Here is a 22,823-nt window from a genome sequence, read left to right as displayed (position 1 = left end):
CACGCTGAACTACATCACTACACGACATACCCTATACGCTACATTACATCACTACACCACATCAGTGCACTAAATGCCCCTATATACTGCAATACATTACTACACTACATACATCACTACACTACATCCCCCTATAAGCTACACCAAATCCTCCCATCTGGTAGGCAAAGCGGAGGTTGATACTGCTAACTGGGAGCACAGTGCCGATAATAAAGTCTGTCTTTAAACTCACCACAAAGCTGCTGTAGTGATACTCGGTGAGATGTGGAGGTTATCCAGGCTCTAAGTTTCCACTGTCAAGTGGAAAGCTAGCAAAGTGAACCTTTGATTTATGTAACATCGGTGACTGCACCTGTTAACATGCAAAAGCCTGGGGCTGTGTGTCCTCTCAATGTAGTGTAGCCTGCAGCTTGTTATCAGTTGGTGCTGGGCAGGCAACCGGTTTAATAATCTGCTGAAAAACACAGAGCCAACAGCTCGTTTCTATAGCTTGTACAGTGTACCGCACGCTAGTCGCAGCACTGCATGGCAAAGAAGAGAGTTTAAGACACTGCCCCGGGAGCCGTCTGCTGTCTCACTGGAGCAGCACAGCACTGCCGGTAAAAACAAAACAAAACCCTGCTCCTCTGTAACTCCTCAGTGCCCCCTAAAATTCTGCGCATGCCCCATTAGCCAACTCCCCCTTCCCCCCCTAGTTACGGCCCTGACATTGGGAGATAATTAGAAAAACAAACTGGATTTGTGCTTTAGAGTTTCATCCATTGTTAGTTACTAGTGTGGAATTATATAATCCATATAACACAAGTATGGTGTTCGGAATATGGATGGCAAGAATGGCACCACTTCTAAGCTTTCATTCAAATGCTGATGCATTGTTACATGCATTGCACAATTAAACATAACCAGCATCATACAGAAGTCTACATTTTATTTACATCTAGAACGTTTGTATTACAAATGAGAGTCTATTATATTTATTGAGTAGTGAAGTTTAATTTCATGTTCCTGTATCATACAGTATGGTTATCTTCAGAGTTATTTTCCAGGAAGACATATAGTCTGTATAAAATAAACTGAAAAGATAGGAGATCTAATATTATTGTCACACTAAAAATCACTGATTGGCTGGACGTGTGTCCAAGTTGGACTGATTTCACTTTTATTCAACTTTTCATTTTATTAATATATTACATTACCTTCAAAATACTTTTTCCTTTCCCTAAATATGTATAAATCAGGAAAGCACCGATCCCACATACAATGTGGCATACACTGTCTCTAGCAAAGGTGATCTTGTATCTCCATTAGCACCCATATACAGTACATTACAAAGCCATTGTAGATATATATTTTATCCTAAGACATTCAGCACTTCTGTGTGTTCAGAGGTGTTTTCAGTGCAGGAAGAGCGGTTCACAAGCACCAACATGCCTTTAGCCGGTGGTGCCATTATAAAGATGGTGGGCTAGATGCATCATCGCTTTGAAAGTGATAAAATGGAGAGTGAAAAAGCACTAGCCAATCAGATCCTACCTGCCATGTCACAGGCTGTGTTTGAAAAATGGCAGTTTGGAGCTGATTGGCTGATACTTTTTCACTCTCCATTTTATCACTTTCCAAGCGATGATGCATCTAGAGCGGTGTCTCCAGTAGAAGGTAATGACGAGACTTGGTGAACAATGAGCCAGTGGGCACGGCACACCCTGCAACCATTATAGATACACCACCGCCTGTTTTCATAGAGCATATAAATGGTTATGTGGCAGGAATGCAATACTTGTGGTGACTACTGGTTAAACAAATGAGAAAGTGCTAAGTTCTAGGCTAAAATAAAGTGATGAACAAAGCACCCGTATGACAGGCAAAAACCAAAGCGGAAGTATGGGGATGTTTGTTACATGGTGGGACACTGTTTTTCTACTTCTTTGTTCTCTTAGCACCTATTGTTTGTGGCTATGAAACTTTATTACAATTTGCTTTTTATGCTTCAACTATTTATCAGCCCGTCAAAATGATGAAATATAACAGTAATGTCAGCATCGGCGGCTGTGCGCGCTGAATGGAGCAACACTTGAATTGCTCCGTTGGCCGCAATCTAGTGACCACCGGTACGTAAAACACTTGAATACCCTCCATATAGGTGAGGAGCAGCGTTAGCCTTTTATTATATAGGATATCATACAAAAACATCATCAGATATAAAACTATTTTCTACATGTTTTATACACAATTAAAAATGCTTTAAGTCGTAAATGTTCTCCAATCCTGTAAAAATCAAGAAAAGGAGAGAAAAAAAGGAGATTTAATTGATCATGTTTACTGTTTGAACATTTAAAAAAAAAAACAGATTCAAATATGTACAATATCAGGTAATACTGTGAATAATATTAAAATACCCAGAAATTAACAATAAACAAGTATGGGAACTACCACCTGGAATGTTCCTTTACTAAGCTCCGGTTTTGTTGTCCTGCATTCTAAACCCGTTTCCATTCAGAATATGAATGATACTAGAGGGAGAGATAACGTAAGACCAACAATGCCTATATATAACACTTAGAATTTTCTGTGTAATTATTATGTTGGTGGTGCTCCCCTGAGTTTATAAGCACAAGACAATACTAGGTTTATTTTGCAAGGATGTAAAACAAGATATGTGATCAAGCCCTTCACGTGGTTGAGACACGCATCATCACACTGTTGGTGTTGAGATGAACCGCTCTGCAGCTCTGGGGAATTCCGATCTGACTTTCCATACACAGGTACCTGTCCATACGGGTGTGGTATAGCGGTTCGAATCTATTTTTCCCGACAAAGATTAGTCCGACAGTGATTGTCAGACAATGTAGTTTTACCGTCAAACTATAGTTCGACATTAATCATACCTGAACATAGATAACTTAGACAATGAAAGTAAACAGACCTCTCGAAGATCGACAGCGTGTATGCAGACATTAAAAAAGCCCGACAATTATCAATTAGATACGTATTACACAGACACTGTTGAAGACCGACAAAGCATATATAGACATTTTAAAGTCTGACAGGACATAAGTCAGATAAGCTCAAGACCGACAAACAAAAGACCGACAAAACATATATAGACATTTAAAAATCAGATAGGCCACATGTCAGATAAGCACAAGACCGACACACATAAGACCGACACATTCATTATCAAAAAATATTATTACACATAACAGACAATTCTTAGACAAGTATTCTTACTCCGAAACAGGCCCTTATCATCTATCCTGAGACTTGTAGTTCTCCTAACCACCCCTGTACACTCAGTCACGGCGTCGCCACCATAACTGGACGCAACGCTCTCAATAGCTATTGCGGGTGGACGGGACTCATAGCGTCTCGTCTTGGATGGCCCCCCGTCGCCAGCAATAGCTACTGAGGGGTGTGTGTGTGGGGGGGGGGGGGGTTTGGCCTTGCACTCATGACTTTGGCCTGTATGGTTTGTGCTTGGTAGCTGTAAGGCTGACAGGTGTGGCTGGGACCTCTAGTTCCACGGATGAGGGTAGCGCCGGGAGTAACGCTGTTAGCGTAGGCGCGTCTGAGGTTAGACGGCATGGTGCCGTTGCTGGGGTGATGATGGAGGCGTCCAGGACAGGGCGCCCAGACATCGCGTGGGGATGGACGGAAGACGGGTGTGTGTGTGTGTGGGGGGGGGGGGTTGGCCTTGCACTCATGACTTTGGCCTGTGTGGTTTGTGCTTGGTAGCTGTAAGGCTGACAGGTGTGGCTGGGACCTGTAGTTCCACGAAGAGGGTAGTGACGGGAGCAACGTTGTTAGCGTAGGCGCATCTGAGGTTAGATGGCATGGTGCCGTTGCTGGGGTGACGATTGAGGCGTCCAGGACAGGGCGCCCAGACATTGCGGGGGGACGGATGGAAGAGGGGTGTGTGGGGGGGGGGGGTTTGGCCTTGCACTCATGACTTTGGCCTGTATGGTTTGTGCTTGGTAGCTGTAAGGCTGACAGGTGTGGCTGGGACCTCTAGTTCCACGGATGAGGGTAGCGCCGGGAGCAACGTTGTTAGCGTAGGCGCATCTGAGGTTAGATGGCATGGTGCCGTTGCTGGGGTGACGATTGAGGCATCCAGGACAGGGCGCCCAGACATCGCGGGGGCACGGACGGAAGAGGGGTGTGTGTGTGTGTGTGTGTGTGTGTGTGTGTGTGGGGGGGTGGGGTGGGGGGGTTTGGCCTTGCACTCATGACTTTGGCCTGTATGGTTTGTGCTTGGTAGCTGTAAGGCTGACAGGTGTGGCTGGGACCTGTAGTTCCACGGATGAGGGTAGCGCCGGGGGTAACGCTGTTAGCGTAGGCACGTCTGAGGTTAGACAGCATGGTGCCGTTGCTGGGGTGACGATGGAGGCGTCCAGGACAGGGCGCCCAGACATTGCGGGGGGACGGACGGAAGAGGGGTGACTGTAGGGATGGGGTGCTTTGCGGGGAAGGGTGGGGGTGTGGGGGGTTTGGCCTTGCACTCATGACTTTGGCCTGTATGGTTTGGGCTTGGTAGCTGTAAAGCTGACAGGTGTGGCTGGGACCTGTAGTTCCACGGATGAGGGTAGCGCCGTGGGCTCTTGGGGTGACAACCGTCCAACCACCTAACCTATTTGGAGCTGAGGGTACAGGTGTGTACGCGGCGACATGTATGTAGGAGGGTAGTCTTGGGGAAATGAAAGTCGCAGAAGTCTATGATATCGATATATTGGCCCCTGTCCTAATAATCTGTCGGTCTTTTGCGTGCCGGTATTATTTTATTCTTTTATATGTATGTATTGTCTAGGTATATGATGTCGGTCTTTTATGTGTCGGTATTATTGCTGTCTGTTTTATGATTTGTCGATCATTTGCCTGTCTATGCATACACTGTCGGTCTTTTATTTGTCGATATTATCTAGGTCTGTTTGATTAATTGTCGGCCTTTTTTACTGTCTATGTATGCACTGTCGGGTTTTTGTCATGTCGGTCAAATGCATGTCTGACTTGTGTTTTGTCGGTCTTTTGTGTGTCTGCATATATACTGTCGGTCTGTTGTGTTTCGGTATAAATCTTGTCTGATGAAGGACTTGTCGGTCTGTTTTGTTGTCGATTTATGCGACGTCGGTTTAGGGGTGGTCGATGTGACTGTTGTCTGACTTATGAACCGTCGGTCTTTGTTCTGTCGGACTGTTGGTCTTGTCGGGTTTTCCTTTGTCTTTATTTTAACTTTGTCTGACTTTTAACTGTCGGTCTCTCACTACTGTCTAACTAGTGTCTTTCTGTCTTCTGTTGTCGGTCTTTTCGCTGTCTGTATTCTTCATGTCGGCGAGTCAGCCGGAACCCGTCCATACACCCTCCCTACTCTCTCATCTGGTCCAGAGGAGGCCCCCTGCTATGCAATAGCAGCAGGGACCACTCTGGTTAAATGATGCAGAAGTCGCACCCTCGCTTCCTTCTTTGCGGAACCTCAATGCGAATCCACCACACTACTGTGTGACTGTAGGCACAGGATAGTTTTGAGGCAATTTTTCCTCTAGTAGCACACACACACTACAGTACTTTGCTTAGAGACCAGAGACAGCTGCTTCTCTACCCGTATTTATTACATATGTTATTCTCAACTTATAATATTGCATTTATATATAACTAGCTGAAGTACCTGGCATTGCCTTGGTTTAAATGGTCCAGTTATTAAGTGATCAATGTAACTGTCAACATAGTAAAAAAATAATTCGCTCAGTAGCTCTTCCAACACACCCATGAGTTGGCTGCCCAGTGTCATTTTTGTTTTTGGGGTGTCACCAGTAGCCCTAATCCCCAGCTTTTATTTCTGTTCAGTTTTAGAATAACTTTTTGATTGCGAGATGGGTTTAAAGTTTTCCTGCTGTTATCAAGGGTTGCTATTCCAAGGCTTTTGGATATACAACATTTTTTGTCTTCCCACCTCCATTTCTGTCAGGTATTTTAGTTCATTGATTTATGGTTATTTCCATCAGTTATTTCAGGTGATTGCATTTTGGTAATTTCTGTCAGTTATTACAGTTCATTAAAATTTTTATCCAAATCCTTCCAGTGGAAGGCCCAGAACAGACTACCGAGTCAAAGTTCTGCCCAGCGTACACCAACGGGAGTTCCGACAGGGACCCCAACCCCCTAGTTTGTCTTCTCAGTTCCGATGTTACCACTTTGTGAAGTTTTCTTCCAAATCCACCCAGTTCAAAGCCCAGAACAGGCTCCCTGTTTCAAAGTTCTGCCCAGCGTACACCAACGGGAGGTCCGACTGGGACCCCAACCGTCTGGTATGTCTTCTAAGATTCAATGTTACCACTCTGAGAAGTTTTTATCCAAATCCATCCAGTGGCATGCCCAGAACAGACTCCATGGGTTAACTTCTGACCAGCATATAGCAACCGGAGATCCAACTGGGACCCCAACCCCCTAGTATGTCTTATGGGATTCAATGTTACCACTCTGTGAAGTTTTCATCCAAATCCATCCAGTGGAAGTCCCAGAACAAGCTCCCTGGGTCAAAGTACTGGCCAGCGTACACCAACAGGAGATCCAACTGTTACCCCCAACCCCCTAATTTATCTTCTGGGATTCAACGTTACCACATTGTGAAGTTTTCTTCAAAATCTATCCAGTGGAAAGGCCAGAACAGGCTCCCCTGGCCAAAGTTCTGCCCAGCGTACACCAAAGGGAGGTCTGACTGGGACCCAAACACACCTATAATCTGGCCAGGATCCAACTGGACCAACTCGCACTTGTTTCATTTTAATCAGTACAGGAGTGTTCGAATGCCTAACCAGACAGACAAATAAACAAACCAACACATTAATGAATTATATATATATATATATATATATATATATATATAACCCTGAAAGATAGGTGATGGTGAACTAAATATTTGTATCTCTTTTTCTCTTTTGTAATTTACCTTGGTGAGTGTGCCATAGAAATCTCAATATGCTTGTACTGTATGACAGGCTATGTGTGTGTGTTTCTTACCATTACTCCTATGGTGTTACATTGTGTTTGGATTTGATCTGCTCCGTAATTTTATATTTCTGAAATATTTGATACCAATATTTAAATTTTTCAGATATATGTTTACAAATCATGAATCCATACCACGAGAGGACAAGAGAGTGATTTATATTTTCACCTCAGCAACGTGTATTAATAATTTATTACCAATTCGCTTTGATATTCATAACATTGAACCTGTTTATAAATAAGAAGGAATTGTAGCAGATTTATTGCAACATTGTATGTGACACATACCTTTATTGACAGCTCCAGGTACTAGTAAGACTTATCTATCGGTGACAACATAGTGGTATCTGTGGAGTGAATTACCACCTGTTATTTGCACTTAGTACCACGTGCATGTGGTTGGATGTCCCAGAATGGAATCTCCAGGATGTTGTTAATGTTTAATGGTGTCATGTCTGTAAAGTCATTCTCTTTATGACCGCTTGTTATATTATTTACTGATAACGGTTACATTTTAATATTTCATCTGTTTTCCAAAGCGTACCCCCACAAACAGTTTTTGCACTTGGTTTTACTTCCTTGCAGACAACCCCAGCATAGAAGGTAAATGATTTTAGCACACTGTAGGTGGCTCACATGCAAACTAAGAATCAAGTGCTTCATTCTTATAGTGGATTCAACTCTGGATATGCCACCATTTTAGCAGCACGTGGTGAAAAAGCTCTAAATAATCCTCTGACTAATATGCCATAAGACACCATATAACAACAAGCTATTGAGAAAGGATGCGATCACATTTGTAATGCCTTGTCTACAGTAGTTTCTTTTTTGCATTAGAACTGTCAACTTTTACACTGATTATTAATAATAGTACATATAAGAACAGTAATCATGAGAATGTGAAGTTAATGGGAAACTCTGTATTTCATAACTGTGCATGGACATTGTCCCTGGAAATATCAACCAGTTTCTGGTCCAGGATAAAATCTGTGGATAGTAAACAACTTTATTTATATAACAAACATCTCAGAACCTATCTTTAAGGTTCAATCATAAAGAAAAAAAGAATACAGTCAAATTGGTGGGAAAGCCCTATAGGAAATTACCACTAAAATAATTATTTAGTCCTAGCATTTATGGAGTCATGATGGTCTAATCTACAGAAATGAACAAAGCCCCATTGTATAACTCTTTAACACGTGTCAAATGCATTTTTACTATTACCTGACTAAGCAATAATCTCAGTACCAGCACGATTGATCTTCCTCATTCTGCGTGTGCTAGGGACTGAGACCTTGATTGACCCTTCAGAAAAGACTTCTCCCACCATATTAGTTGCATGACATTGATATGTGCCTTCATCTTCCTTCATAAGGGGCTTTATCTAAGGAAAAAAACTAGTTTTTAAAGTTTACAACTGGTACATAATAACAATCCATACAACAGAATATGCTATTCTTAGGTGCACTGGGCTAGGTATTAGAACAGATTTTGCTTTTCTTATTTAAAACAGAAGACACAAAGACAAGCAGGAGATAAGTCAATCTGCATTAGAACAACCTTTAGCCATCACAGTAGGACGGACACTAACATAGGGAGTTGTCTAGGATGCTAATGATTAGATGGTCACTAAAATACTGTAGAAAGACATACTGTATATGGGGAGCTTTATCAAGCATTGGCGCCAAGTTGCCCAATGCAATCAACTTCTGTGATTTCAAAAACTGTGTTAACTAATTGACACAAGTTGATTGGTGCTGTAAGCAACAAATACATTTTACCTCTCTTGAAGGTGTGAAACAGCTCCCCCTAGATGAGTGACATTGTGTCTCATCAGTGTTTTACTACCCTCCAGTGTTTTAATGCCCTTGTATTGCCCCGAAAGTGAGCAAAAGCCACTGACATGGAGGAGAAAAGAGGGGACAGCTGTTTACCTGTCAGCTGCTTCTTATCCATGTCAGTGACGTGCTGGGAGTGTGGTTTTAGACAGTGTGTGACAGGTCCCACTACCTCCTGTCTGTAAGGTAAAAAGCAGTGGGGTTGGAGAATCAATGACTGAGAGGTGCCTCTTCCATGGGGAATGTGGCACAACTCCACCAGGGGGTGAAAGGTGCCACCTAGAGTGCCTGCAGAGCTTCTGCCAGCAACATTGGAATGGTAACAGTATTACTTATGTTCAATTTCTATGTTTCCATAATTAGGCAATTTTGAAGTCAAGTGAGCTTCCATGAAGCCAGATCAGAGCCAGATCCTAAACAACAGAGTAGTGATTAGAAACTACTGGGAAACTAATGCAGGAAAACTGTCATGTGACACTCCAACATGAAGTGAAGATCCCACATACAATTTACACGTTATAAAAAAATCTGTACTCACCATTACCCAACTGGTGCTCTGATGGCGAGAAGGGCCACCGCGGACTTGTACAGCAACATTCACTCTGTCTCCAGGTAGCTCCTCAAATAACCTTACTCCTTTAGGTGACTCGGTGACCTTCACATAAAGCAAATACTTGTCAAACTTCCTCAAAGATAGTATTAGTTTTAGCAAGAGTGGCGATAGTTCTAAAAAATATCTGCATAAGTATAAAATCTGTACAGTAGGTATCCCTATAACTTGGTTTAGGCCTTGTCAAAAAATAAACATAGTAAGAGTCAATTACAAGATGTGGCCGTATTGTGACTTTTCTGTCAATGTGCCCATTTATACTTGCGGCCCAAGATCAGTGAAGCGAAATGCTGCCATATTTGAACATTTACATGATATGCAAGGGAGTTGTGTGTGGTGAGTTCTGTAGTCACATTTTCTTTGGTTAACGGGTGACTCCTTAGGATTTTACAGCTGCAAATCACTTTCTTTCTTATTGGTACTTTGGATTTGCTAATCCACAGAGACTTCTCTACTGTGCGTGCACAAATCACAAAGGGCTGCTGCACAATTTTCCTGGTGATGTGTGTGTGTTGTGCCAGCTAACGCAGGTCTCCTGAGAGGTAGGTATACTTATATGAGTGCAGTGTTTACGGTGTGGACCCTTCTGGACCCAGGGGTCCATGTGCACAGCACACCCTGCACCCATTGTAGATACATCTTTGTTTGTATTGAGATCCTACTCCTCTTAAGATGACACTATTCACTGTATTGACCTGATTGTGTGGGACTGTTGTTAGAGGGGAGTTTAAATAAATGTAATTTAAATTTATGTTTACTGGTTCTTTAAGATATAAACAAAGCATGTGCAGTATGAGCAGCATTTTAAGAGAGAAAATGATCACTAAAGTGAAAGAATATTGAAGTGATCTGATTCCTCTTTCCAACACAAGGACCACAATTTTGTGAAAATATGAAAGCAGTTCCCAAAATATGCACTAATACATCTATGTCTTATGAATGTATGTTATTACTAACATGACTGAAATGTCATAATTGTCACTAAACAATAAGAATCAAGTAGCAATTAATTTGATCTAGTGCAAGTATTGCAACACAGGTTATTCCATGCAATAAAAATACTTAAAGAAAAAATGAAGTAGAAAAGGTGTAAAGATTAGTGCTGTAAGAATGACACCATATTGTATGACAAAGGGGGTCATTCCGAGTTGATCGCTAGCTGCGGTTGTTTGCAGCGCAGCGACCAGGCTAAAAATCGGCATTTCTGCGCATGCGTATGCACCGCAATGCGCACGCGTGACGTACGGGTACAAATGCCTTTGTGGTTTTGCACAGGTTCTAGCAACGTTTTCATTCGCACTGGCGGCTGCAAGAAGATTGACAGGAAAGGGGCGTTTCTGGGTGTCAACTGACCGTTTTCAGGGAGTGCTTAGAAAATCGCAGGCGTGCCAGTGAAAACGCAGGCGTGGATGGGTGAATGCTGGGCGGGTGTGTGACATCAAAAGCCAACCCTCCAACGTTAGAATCAACGCACATGAAGAGTAAGTACAGGGCTGGTCTTGTTTTGCACAAAATATTTTTGCAGGCGTTCGCACTTCTGCAAAGCGAAAGTACACTCCCCAGTGCGTGGCGACAATGCGTTTGCACGGCTGCTAAAAACTGCTAGCGAGCGATCAACTCGGAATGACCACCTAAGTGTGTAGGAGAAATATTTCTGTTTTTGATAGGTTCTCTTATTTGTTCATGTTAGGCAAACTCTGGCGGATGTCAAAGTCTTAAATGTAACGTTAAAATGATTTACAAGACTTCTTTTTCATTAGATGTGATAATAAAATGTTTTGTTTAAGATAAGTAATCCATCCAAATAATCCATCCAAATCATCTGTACAAATGTCCTAATGATATGATTAAAAATCATTAATATGTTTATTCATGTCACCTTCTGTCACTCTCTTCATTTGCTCCCACTAATGAAGATGAAGTATCAACACTCTTCTCATCCTCCTACTCTATTACCTCTCCTCTTGATCCTATACCCTCACTAGTCAGTAAATCTCTGTCTCCCTTGCTTATCTCAACCTTAACTAAAATCTGTAATCTCTCTACTGGTATATTTACATCTCTGTTCAAGCATGCAGTGATTACTCTCATCCTGAAAAAACTAAATTCTGACCCTGACTCTCTTTCTTATTACTGTCCCACCTCTCAGCTCCCATGCCCCTCCAAGCTACTTGAAAGACTCTCCTACACACTTTTTTAACTCCCACAACTTATTGGACCCACTTCAGTCAGGATTTCGTGCCCAACACTACACAGAGACAGCACTGGCAAAAGTAGTGAATGATCTGGTCACTGCTAGATCGAAAGGCCATTACTCACTTCTTATTCTTCTAGATCTTTCTGCTGCTTTTGACACTGTTGACCACTCTCTTCTCCTACAAACACTACAATCCCTAGATCTACAGGATACAGCCCTTTCTTGGTTCTCATCCTACCTATCTAATCGCTCTTTAAGTGTTCGCTTCTCTGATTCTACCTCCTCTTCGCTAACTCTATCAATTGGAGTACCGCAAGGCTCAGTCTTAGGCCCTTTGTTTTTTTCAATCTATACCTCATCTCTTGGTAAACTAATCAGCTCCTTCGAATTCCAGTATCATTTATACGCTGATGATACTCCAATATATCCTCAAAAGATTTATCACCATCTGTATTGGTCCATGTCACTGAATGTCTTTCTGCCATTTCTTCTTGGATGTCATCTCGCCACCTCAAACTACGTTTCCAAAACAGTATTAATTATATTCCCACCAGCCATGAGTATTTACCAACCTGATATCTCTATCACTGTTGACAACTCGATAATCTACCCTACCACACAAGCTCGCAGCCTCAGTGTCATCCTTGACTCTGAACTGTCCTTTGTTCCACACACTCAATCTGTCTCTAAATCATGTTACATGCATCTAAAAAACATATCCAAAATATGACCGTATCTTACATAAAACACTGCAAAAACTCAAATCCATGCTCTCATTATCTCCCGCATTGATTATTGCAATAGTCTCATTACTGGTCTTCCCAAGAAAAGACTCTCATCACTGCAATCCATTCTGAATGCAGCTGCGAGGCTAATCTTCCTAGCAAGACGGTATTCAATTTAAAATACTTCTACTCACATATAAAGCTATAAACCAAACTATACCAACATATATCTCTTTGCCTATCTCAAAATATCTCCTAATTCACTGTGCACAAGATCTGTGTCTCTCATCTGCACGGATTACTCACTCCCATTCACAATTGAAAGACTTTCTTCGGGCAGCACCCACCCTATGGAATGCCCTCCTACGCAAAATAAGCACCCACCCTATGGAATGTCCTCCCACGTATAATAAGCACCCACCCTATGGAATGTCCTCCCACGTACAATAAGCACCCACCCTATGGAATGCCCTCCCATGTACAATAAGACTCCTCTAGCCTCCAAACTTTCAAGAGTTCCCTGAAAACTCACCTCTTCAGGCAAGCTTATCAAATTCCTGAACTGCCCACGTGACCTTCAGAAGCAGTCATATCTAATTACATCCCATCAGGACTGTCTCTGCTATCTGGCGGGACTGCTATTCTATTGATAGTGCCTATCCTTATGTATCCTTCCTCATTCGCTATAGATTGTAAGCTTGCGAGCAGGGCCTTCCTACCTCTATGTCTGTCTGTTATTACCCAGTTTGTCTTATCATTGTTGTTTTCAATTGTAAAGAGCAACGGAATATGCTGCGCTATATAAGAAACTGTAAATAAATAAATAAATAAATAATTAAATTCATGAATTGACATGGCTGTGCATTTTATTTCAATAAAAGCATTGAAACACTGTAATATAATTTAAAAATGAAACTTCCAAAAACTTTTTAATCATATACAGTATGTGTACTTATTACTTTTTAATGGCATTTCTGTAAAATGTCTTGTTATCTTATTTGTGTCAGGATTAGGATTTTCTACAGGAAAAAGTTCCAAAATTAAATATAAAACACTAACAGCATGAATGTATCTAGGACACGTGCTTATTATATAGAGTTGTCTGTTGTCCCTAAACAACAAAGTAATAAAAATGTAAAATTAACCAGCATAGACAAACATTATCATCAAATGGTATTCTTTCAGCCACACCACAGTTTTTAAGGTTGTTGTATAAGTGTTTGGGTGAACAGTTTAAAAAAAAACATTGCAGTCCAAGAGTCCACATTATTTACTCCATACCTTTCTCCAGTAGATACTGGGTGTTGGAATAGCCTTTACTTCACATGTTAAATAAACTTGGGCCCCAGTAATATTATGGATCCTTCCTGGCGCCATGGTAATCACAGGTGCTGTTCGAAAAACAAAGGAAACTATTATAAAGAATAAATAACACTCTACAGTTGTTTTTTGAACTATGGACAGATACAGCATCTTAATTTAGGATTATACATACAGTGTGTATATATATATATATATATATATATATATATATATACACTCTCTCCAAGTGCGGCACGCCTGCAAATCTCGTAGGCTGGTATAATAACATTTCAGTGCCGCCTTTATTGACTCGGCACTTTCATAAGACAACAAGAAATGCAAAAGTATCTTACCTATATAAGTGAACCCTTCACCTGGACGCCAATCGCCGGAAGCTGGGACCTCCGCCCATCCGGCGACTCTTCATCAGTGATGTCATTCCCGCACATGTCTCACATGGGCGGGCTAGTATGTCCATCCACACCCACAGTGATATAAAAGCAATACAATAGCAAAGTGCATATAACAGTTGATACATACAAGACATGCACTTACATGCAGTGCCGGTATTTCATGATAACATATCCATAGGGATTACATACAGTCAAATAATTATTACTTTAGATAACATCATTACGGCTCATACATATGCGGATGTAGGTTACATATTCACTATGTTACTTGTCAAATTAATATTATCCTATGCCAATTGGTAATTAGCATAGAAATAATCTGCTACATGGCAAAAGTTTCCATCCGGAACTCCTTAAACGGGGACTCCCATTCTCTCAATTACTTTGTTTTAAACTAATTACATCTGACCCGCAACGTGTGGAGGAGCAAATGAATGTTATGATTAGTAAATTCCTTACTAGGGGTTATCATCTAGATCATTTGTTAGAGGCCAAGGAGAGGGTACTCACATTAGATAGAGATACTCTATTAAGACAGAATAAACAAAAACCAAAGACTACTATGATCCCATGGGTGCAGAAGTACAATCACCATAGCAACGGTATTAGTAGAATTTCTAAAAACCTTTGGCCTATAATACAATCAGATGAAAACCTTGAGTTAAAGGATACTAGGCTCATGAGTTGTTATACTAGGAGCCGTAATTTACGAGACATTTTAGTTAGGACAGATGTAAGGTCCAAATCAATGATGAGTGGTAACTTCCTTAAGAAAAAGATGGGATGTGTAAGATGTGCATGTACTACTTGCCAATTCCTAATCCCCGGTGATACGTTTTATCACCCAGGATCGGGACAGAAATATAAGATCCGACACATGCTCACTTGCAATGCTAAGTTCACTGTGTATCAAATCATTTGCCCCTGTGGCAAATCATATATAGGCAAAATGGAGATCGCTTTCAAGGAGCGTATGGCTGCTCATCGTTGTGCCATTAAAGCGGCCATTCACAAAGGCGATAGCGAACAACCTGTCGCATGCCACTTTTGTAAGGCAGCTCACCCATTAAGTACCTTGCGATATAGGATGATCTATTATATACCACCGATGGTGAGGGGTGGTAATAGATCATTAAAATTGTTACAGCGCGAGTCTGAATGGATATTCAGACTCGACAGTCTTAGCCCAAAGGGACTTAACGAACACTTGGGTCTCAATTGGTTCCTCTAATTACCTATTGGCATAGGATAATATTAATGTGACAAGTAACCTACATCCGCATATGTATGAGCTGTAGTGATGTTATCTAAAGTAATAATTATTTGACTGTGTGTAATCCCTATGGATATGTTATCATGAAATACCGGCACTGTATGTGAGTATTTTTATGTGTATGTCTTGTATGTATCAACTGCTATATGCACTTTGCTATTGTATAGCTTTTAGATCACTGTGGATGGACATACTAGCCCGCCCATGTGAGGCGGGTGCGGGAATGACATCACTGATTACGAGTTGCCGGATGGGCGGGAGGTCCTGGCTTCCGGCAATTGGCGTCCAGGTGAAGGGTTCACTTATATAGGTAAGATACTTTTGTGTTTCTTGTTGTCTGATGAAAGTGCTGAGTCAATAAAGGTGGCACTGAAACATTATTATACCAGCATACGAGATTTGCAGTATTTGTGCTCAGGAGTGCCGCACTTCGAGAGAGTGTTATTACGGATGGTGTGAGGGCACCCGGCCGGTAATATTTGTACATGGAGAGCTGGACCACACGTGGATATATATAGATAATCTGATGAAGAGGTGAATAAACTTCGAAACGTTATTACTTACCTGCTTGTGCTGTGCAGTGAATTCCGAGTGCCGCCTGCATCGTTTTTCTATATATATATACAGGTTGAGTATCCCATATCCAAATATTCCGAAATACGGAATATTCCAAAATACGGACTTTTTTGAGTGAGAGTGAGATAGTGAAACCTTTGTTTTTTGATGGCTCAGTGTACACAAACTTTGTTTAATACTCAAAGTTATTAAAAATATTGTATTAAATGACCTTCAGGCTGTGTGTATAAGGTGTATATGAAACATAAATGAATTGTGTGAATGTACACACACTTTGTTTAATGCACAAAGTTATAAAAACATATTGGCTAAAATTACCTCAAGGCTGTCTGTATAAGGTGTATATGTAACATAAATGCCTTCTGTGCTTAGATTTAGGTCCCATCACCATGATATCTCATTATGGTATGCAATTATTCCAAAATACGGAAAAATCCCATATCCAAAATTCCTCTGGTCCCAAGCATTTTGGATAAGGGATACTCAACCTGTATATATATATATATATATATATATAAAAGTTCCTGCTCTTCTATTAAAATATTATCTACCAACATTACTACTGTAACTAGAATCTTAGCTGCACTTCTTGAAGAGAACCCACCAGTGAGAGTTCTGTATAACAGTGTGTAACCTAATTTCAAACACAAGGGCTCTTTGGTAGACACAGTGTGATGGCTACCTCTTTGTTTGCCACATATGTGGTCTAACTTACAAGTGATGTTTTCATCTCATGAATGTTGATATACCATTAATTCAAATGTACCCAATAGTGACACAGTTTGATATATAATAAAAATATTACTAAATTTATTAAAACAATGTTCCCATATAAAAACTTTTTACAATACCAATCACAATTAATATATATGCACCAAATAGCTGGAGATCTGATAAAATGTTTTCTGCTTGATGGAAAGTTGACATTATTTTACTTTTCTAGACAGAACGCAAGTTCGTACCAAATGTTGCATTATAATAATGTGGACACAGATTTCAAACATCTAATGCATTTCGTCATTGTCAACTTCATCAGGTGTGGTGCAAAATTCTATTGCTGACCTGTACACTCCACTGGATTTGCACTCCATTTAAAAACCGATTATACTGCATGATGTATATTTAGATATTCTGCTAAAAAAAAAAATGGAAGTTGTCTCACACTTTAACCACCAGTGATTGGGCTCCACACCATTTTCATTATTAAAGTTTAAAAAAAATTTGCTGTTAAAATAGAAGCCTGCAAGGATCCTAGGGGTCTGTGCATCACTTCTAAACTCATACGGGGTTGCAGCAAGATAGGGGTTTATAAATGGGGTTCAATGGTGGGTTCTGTTTGGAAGGTTAACATGACCTTTAGGAAATGTTATATTTTTGCCTAAGAACACACAGTCAATCCATAGTGGATTCCATGGTTTGCAAAATGTAGCAAGGGACCAACGTGAGTGATAAATATTTTCTGTATGGTGTATAATTAATGGCTCTTTATAAATAAGTTTTATATATATATATATATATATATATATATATATGTTAATAGTATTGAAAGAAAATAATGATTTTGGTTATAGGCAAAACTGTAATACCACTGTACCTCCCATAGTATATTTACTGCTAAATAATGGATGTAAAACATAGCTTTCAGCAGTAATCTCTTAGCAACAATATGAAAATAAACATATTGATGATCTTCAACAAACAAAACTAAAAAAAGAATAAATAACTTAAAGTCCACCCATCTCCTAATATGAATGAGACAATAGTGCTGAATGTTTTAGGCACAAAATAGATCAATGATAAGAATATCTTTAAGTATGGAATGAACCCCGCGCCTTCTGCTACAAAGGTCCAGATCACCGAACAACATCACGGGTGAATGTACAAGACCCCACCAAACAGCATCAGCATTAACCATCACAGGGACTTGCTGCTGTATACCGGGTGAGTCTAGGCTGACCTCCGCTGTGAGGACCGTACACCATCATACAATCAATAAGCCGCAGAGTGTAACAGCGGGCAGCATCGACGGGAGAGTGGGGACATATCTATCTCCCAGCGGGGCTGTTCTGTACAGTATCATTGAGCAACAAGTATACCACGTGTAAAATTGCCAAACGGAACCTTCAGGAACCAACACGGGGGTAATTATACTTAAGCCAATACTGTCTTAATGAGACTCTAATTACTGTGAATCTTTTGCGGGACATTCATTCTAGTAACACACTAGGACGCCAGTGTAACTATATATAAATAGCTAATAGGAGAGCAACGTTTTAAACCTTGTTACTATGTGTTCAATTACACCGTTATTCTAGGAGAGTAACGTTTTACACCTTGTTACTATGTGTTTATAAACATTCAATTATACTGTTATACAAAGTGTAATTTTTAGTGCTGAATTACAAGTTTTTTAACTACTTATCTACTATTAACTAGATTTTATACATAAAAGCTACTAAATTACTAATATTTGCATGTTGTGATAAATGTTACATGTTGACAATCTTAGATAAAAAATACCAATACATAAAGTCTCACTGAGTTATTTATTCTACATGACAGACCACACGTAATTAAATTTACAAGGTGTCTCTAAGCGCAGAGTTACTCTTCTTTGTTCTAATTGTCCTCGTTGTGCAGCTTAGCAAGCTGTTTTACTCAGCAGCTTTAAAGAGACACAGGTTTTAATAAAATATAACTAATCAGCGCCGGTTTGTGGAATTTTGAGACTCTCATCTCAAATTATCCGTTTTCTCCTATTTTACATATTGTCAGTGTTGAATGAAAGGCTCAAGCAGACATGCACATTCCTTGTTATGTGGCTAGCTTTATTTTGGGTGTTGATTGCAGTAAATAAAATACACGCAGTTGTTTTCTATTATGAAATGTAAAGGAGGAGAATGCCAGCTTACAGGGCTCATGGATACAGAACCAATAAGAAACCAACATTAATAATAGTGCTGGGTTTATTACAAAAAAAGTTAATAATATTATAATATTAAAAAATATTATACAATGCATAAAACACAAACAACTGCCATAACTATATGATATAAAGAAGTTATCAATGTGATTACATGTAGCAATGCATTATAAAACATTACTATTACAGTATATAATAAATCAAATATGCAGGTTATGAGTCTTTACTAAAAATGTCAATGTTAGAAAAGAAAGACATTACTGTTAACTTCCTGGTGATAATCCATTATACCAGTGAATGGCAATGGCACAGTATGGCAGGTTCTTGTAGTGTACTGTATGCACATAGAATAATGAGCAGATCACACAGGAGCCAGGTCTCCCACAGACACTTTGGCAGCTGGCAGAGGTCACATCATCTCTCCAAAAGAGATGTGAAGGCAAGAAGGACCATCTGTTACAAGACAAGCCTTCTGCAAATTAACCATTGTAACATGTATATCTGCATCTGTAAATGCCTAATTGACTGTTGGAAGATAATGCAGCTCACACAAAATCCCCAAATTATTCCCCTTGAGCCTTAGTATTAATACCTGCCAAGTGCCTACTGTTCTCCATTGATGTCGGCATGATGGGAAGCTACTATAAAATGTAAACACATCTAAGATGCTTTCTATATAAAGTTGTAAGAATAGCAGTAGTTAATAAAGACAATATCAGATAGATAGATAGATAGATAGATAGATAGATAGATAGATAGATAGATAGATAGAAACAAATGCAAAAAAGATAATCCTGTAAAATAAATTATATCAAATTACATAAACTATATAAACAAATTCTAGTCAGTAAGGCAATTTTCATTTTAATCAGATGATATTGTTGTTATATTATATAAATGCTATTATTTTTATCAATATAAAACACAGATGAATTAACTATGGCTATTTTACACTTTAGACTTAACTGATGTCTGGATTAAAATAAACTAAGAGATATATTTTGTTAATGTACTGTGAAAAGAATTATTTTTAAAAAGAGAGCAAAAATATTAGTGATATGTTTTTAATTCCAACATCAATATCACTGATTTCTTTATATAGTAACCACACAAATTACAAGAAAGCAAACCAACAGTAAATATATATTACTTTTATTATTATAATTTTTTTTATAAACATCACAAATGAATACTTTGTGAATTTTAGTTCTGCATTAATTCATTGCCTTAAAGTTGCAACCAGTAGGATTTTATGTGTAGTGTAAAAAAAAAAATTGTACTCTTGAAAATGTTATATATATATATATATATATATATATATATATACTGTATATAATGTATCCATATGATATCAATAAAGCACTGATACGTTGCGTTGATAATCAAACCTTGTGTTTGTACGTCTTGGATTTTGGAGCTGAGTGCTGCACCTTAAGTACATTTTGTTTACCCTTTATCTCCTAGATTACTGTTGCTAACAAATTGATCTGCTTCGTTTGCAAGTTTATTCTAGGCAAATAAGTGTAGTATCAGGACCCTCAGCATAATGGGAAAATTAGCAACTACATGTGTATATCTCCTGAGAATGGGGGAGAGGGTACAGATTATGTACCCACACACCCCATTCCCCTGTGATGATGTGACCATGCCCCAGGTGCACAATGTGGCTGTGTGCCTTACATACAATACATGCTAAATGAGGGGGTGCCCATGCGCAAGCAGCACCTGATCCCACTGGAATTCATGAAGGCTCGGTGTCTAATTATTCTGCTTTAAATGTAAACCTCTTTTACTTCTCTTCCATGGATGACAGATGTCATTTCCAAACAATTACTCCTAAGAAAAGAAACATGAATGCAATCTTTTTTCCCTGTATATCCACTGTATCTATTTCTGTGAATGTTTTCAATTCATTTAGTCATTTGTAGCATTGTTGCACTGAAGTCTGTTTCACAAGTCATTGTACTGTACAGTATATATTCCCTGGTGGTCAGTAACATCCCCTACTCAAAACAAAACCACGCTATGTTCCACCATTTATGTTTGTGGATATTATGGGCCTGACTCAGAGGTGTGTACAAAAGTGCTCAAAGGAGCCAACTTCCCTCTCAAAGTTACATGTGCTACAGTATATACATGTTTCATCAATGGCAGGTATATAAGGGTCTGACAAACGGGCCCGACGAAGGCTTAATCCAGCGCTGTTTGGCTTGTTCTATTTATTTTATGTACTTGCATTGCACTTTGTCAGAAAAGCGCATTTTTCTCTGCAGCACTGTGAAGCAATTGTTCTATCCACTGTGGAACCATACTGTGAATTGGTGGTTGGTTAAATAAAAATGAAGCATTGAGAATGAAAAGGAGAACATGCGTTTATATTTAAAAAAAAATGTAATATAAAAATATATATTTCCATCTGTTCTCCATCTCTAACGTATATTAGTAGGAGTAATTGAGTTTATGCTTCCTTTCTCTTCTGGGAGGTTTGGAGACATATTTGATACTTGCAGGAAATGCAGACAGCGTGGGGATTCATTTGCATATGTCAGATTTCCACATAAACAGAGGGCCCATATCTGTTGTTACTACGCTTTTCCTCTTTTACAACTTTGTGTGATTGGAAATTGAAAGGATGTTTAAATTCTCTGCCACATTTTAATGATCCCCAATTATGTGTGTCTTTTCTTCAAACTTAGATAATTGGAAGTCAATTGTCATTTTTATAAAGCTAATTTCTTGTTCATCTAATCCCTCAGTAGTGTTGAGGCTTAATTACATGTAAACAGTCAGGGGTCACTCATTTTCTTGGCAGGAAACCCTCTCTCGCTGTTCTGTCATTAGCCTAGTGAAACTAAGTGTCCTTATTAACAGCTGTATAATGTCGGAGGATGACATGGCAGCAAAAAAACATTTATAGTGTCATTTTTATAGCCATCAAATTGTTCAGAAAATATAGGGGGACATTTACTAAGCAGTGATAAGAGCGGAGAAGTGAGCCAGTGGAGAAGTGCCCATGGCAACCAATCAGTACAGAAGTAACATCTATAATTTGCATACAATAAAATTATACAGAGCCGCTGATTGGTTGATGGGGCAACTTCTCCACTGGCTCACTTCTCCGTTCTTATCACTGCTTAGTAAATGTCCCCCTTAATCTCATAGAGACAAAGTCCAAATTAATATTATTTTTACTTTTACTTATCAAAACAAAGCCTTTATTAATAATAATAATAATAATAATAATAATAATAATAACAATAACAATTTTATTTATATAGTGCTCTTTCTCCAACAGGACTCAAGGCGCTTTACAGACATCAAAAATAATGCACACAATACAGCGGATCTAAGTAATACAGCAATAGATAAGCAACACAGACATAAAAGAAAACCTTAAGCACACAGAAAGCATAATGCATGATTTGTGTAGGCATTTTGGGTAATGACTTCCAAGGGTTGTATATTCTACCCTCACAAGGTACCAGGTACGGCAGCCATCTTGGGCGCACAGCGTAGGATTACCCAGAGTGGAATAATCCACCCCTAGAAGAGATTACACAAAATGGGGTTGATTTCAGAGTCCTAAAGTTCAGAGTAGGGTTCCAACAAAACCACCAGGTTCATGTAATTTTCATCCCATCCACAAGTGTACCATATGGGGCAGCCATGTTGGGCACACTTCGAAGGTTACACTGTGGGAGGTGAGCCATACAAGGGCCCAGAGCATATAGGGGAAAACTGACACTTGTGTAGTAGTATGATGTACCCTGTATGTAGGGCGCAATGGCAGGATGTGCATAATAGTGTTTTTAACACATGGGGCAAGATTTACTAAGGAGCCATTTTGAGAAGATGCAATTTTTTATTATGTTTTCTCTGGTGATTTCAAAATGCATGATTTACACAAGTCCTAACTGCAAGAAAACCACTTGGAAATCGCAATTTTATGAAATGCAACATTGTTGCAACA

The 22,823-nt window shown here is 39.5% G+C and overlaps 1 protein-coding gene across 1 annotated transcript in view; it reads right to left on the bottom strand.

Annotated features, from left to right (window-relative positions):
• Positions 1-2,137: 2,137 nt before the first annotated feature.
• Positions 2,138-22,823, bottom strand: part of IGFBPL1 (insulin like growth factor binding protein like 1) — a 76,129-nt gene continuing 55,443 nt past the window's right edge. The window contains exons 2-5 of the mRNA XM_063914227.1: positions 13,648-13,757; positions 9,373-9,489; positions 8,221-8,380; positions 2,138-2,265 (exon numbers count right to left, since the gene is read on the bottom strand). Of these exons, the coding sequence (XP_063770297.1) occupies positions 8,225-8,380; positions 9,373-9,489; positions 13,648-13,757 (383 nt within the window). The 3' untranslated portion in view covers positions 2,138-2,265; positions 8,221-8,224. The remainder of the gene's footprint in view (positions 2,266-8,220; positions 8,381-9,372; positions 9,490-13,647; positions 13,758-22,823) is intronic.

Source organism: Pseudophryne corroboree, chromosome 1 (assembly GCF_028390025.1).
Source record: "Pseudophryne corroboree isolate aPseCor3 chromosome 1, aPseCor3.hap2, whole genome shotgun sequence".
Taxonomy (NCBI): Eukaryota; Metazoa; Chordata; class Amphibia; order Anura; family Myobatrachidae; genus Pseudophryne; species Pseudophryne corroboree.
The sequence above is the reverse complement of the archived record's forward strand: the minus strand, read 5'-3'. Positions and strand labels throughout refer to the sequence as shown.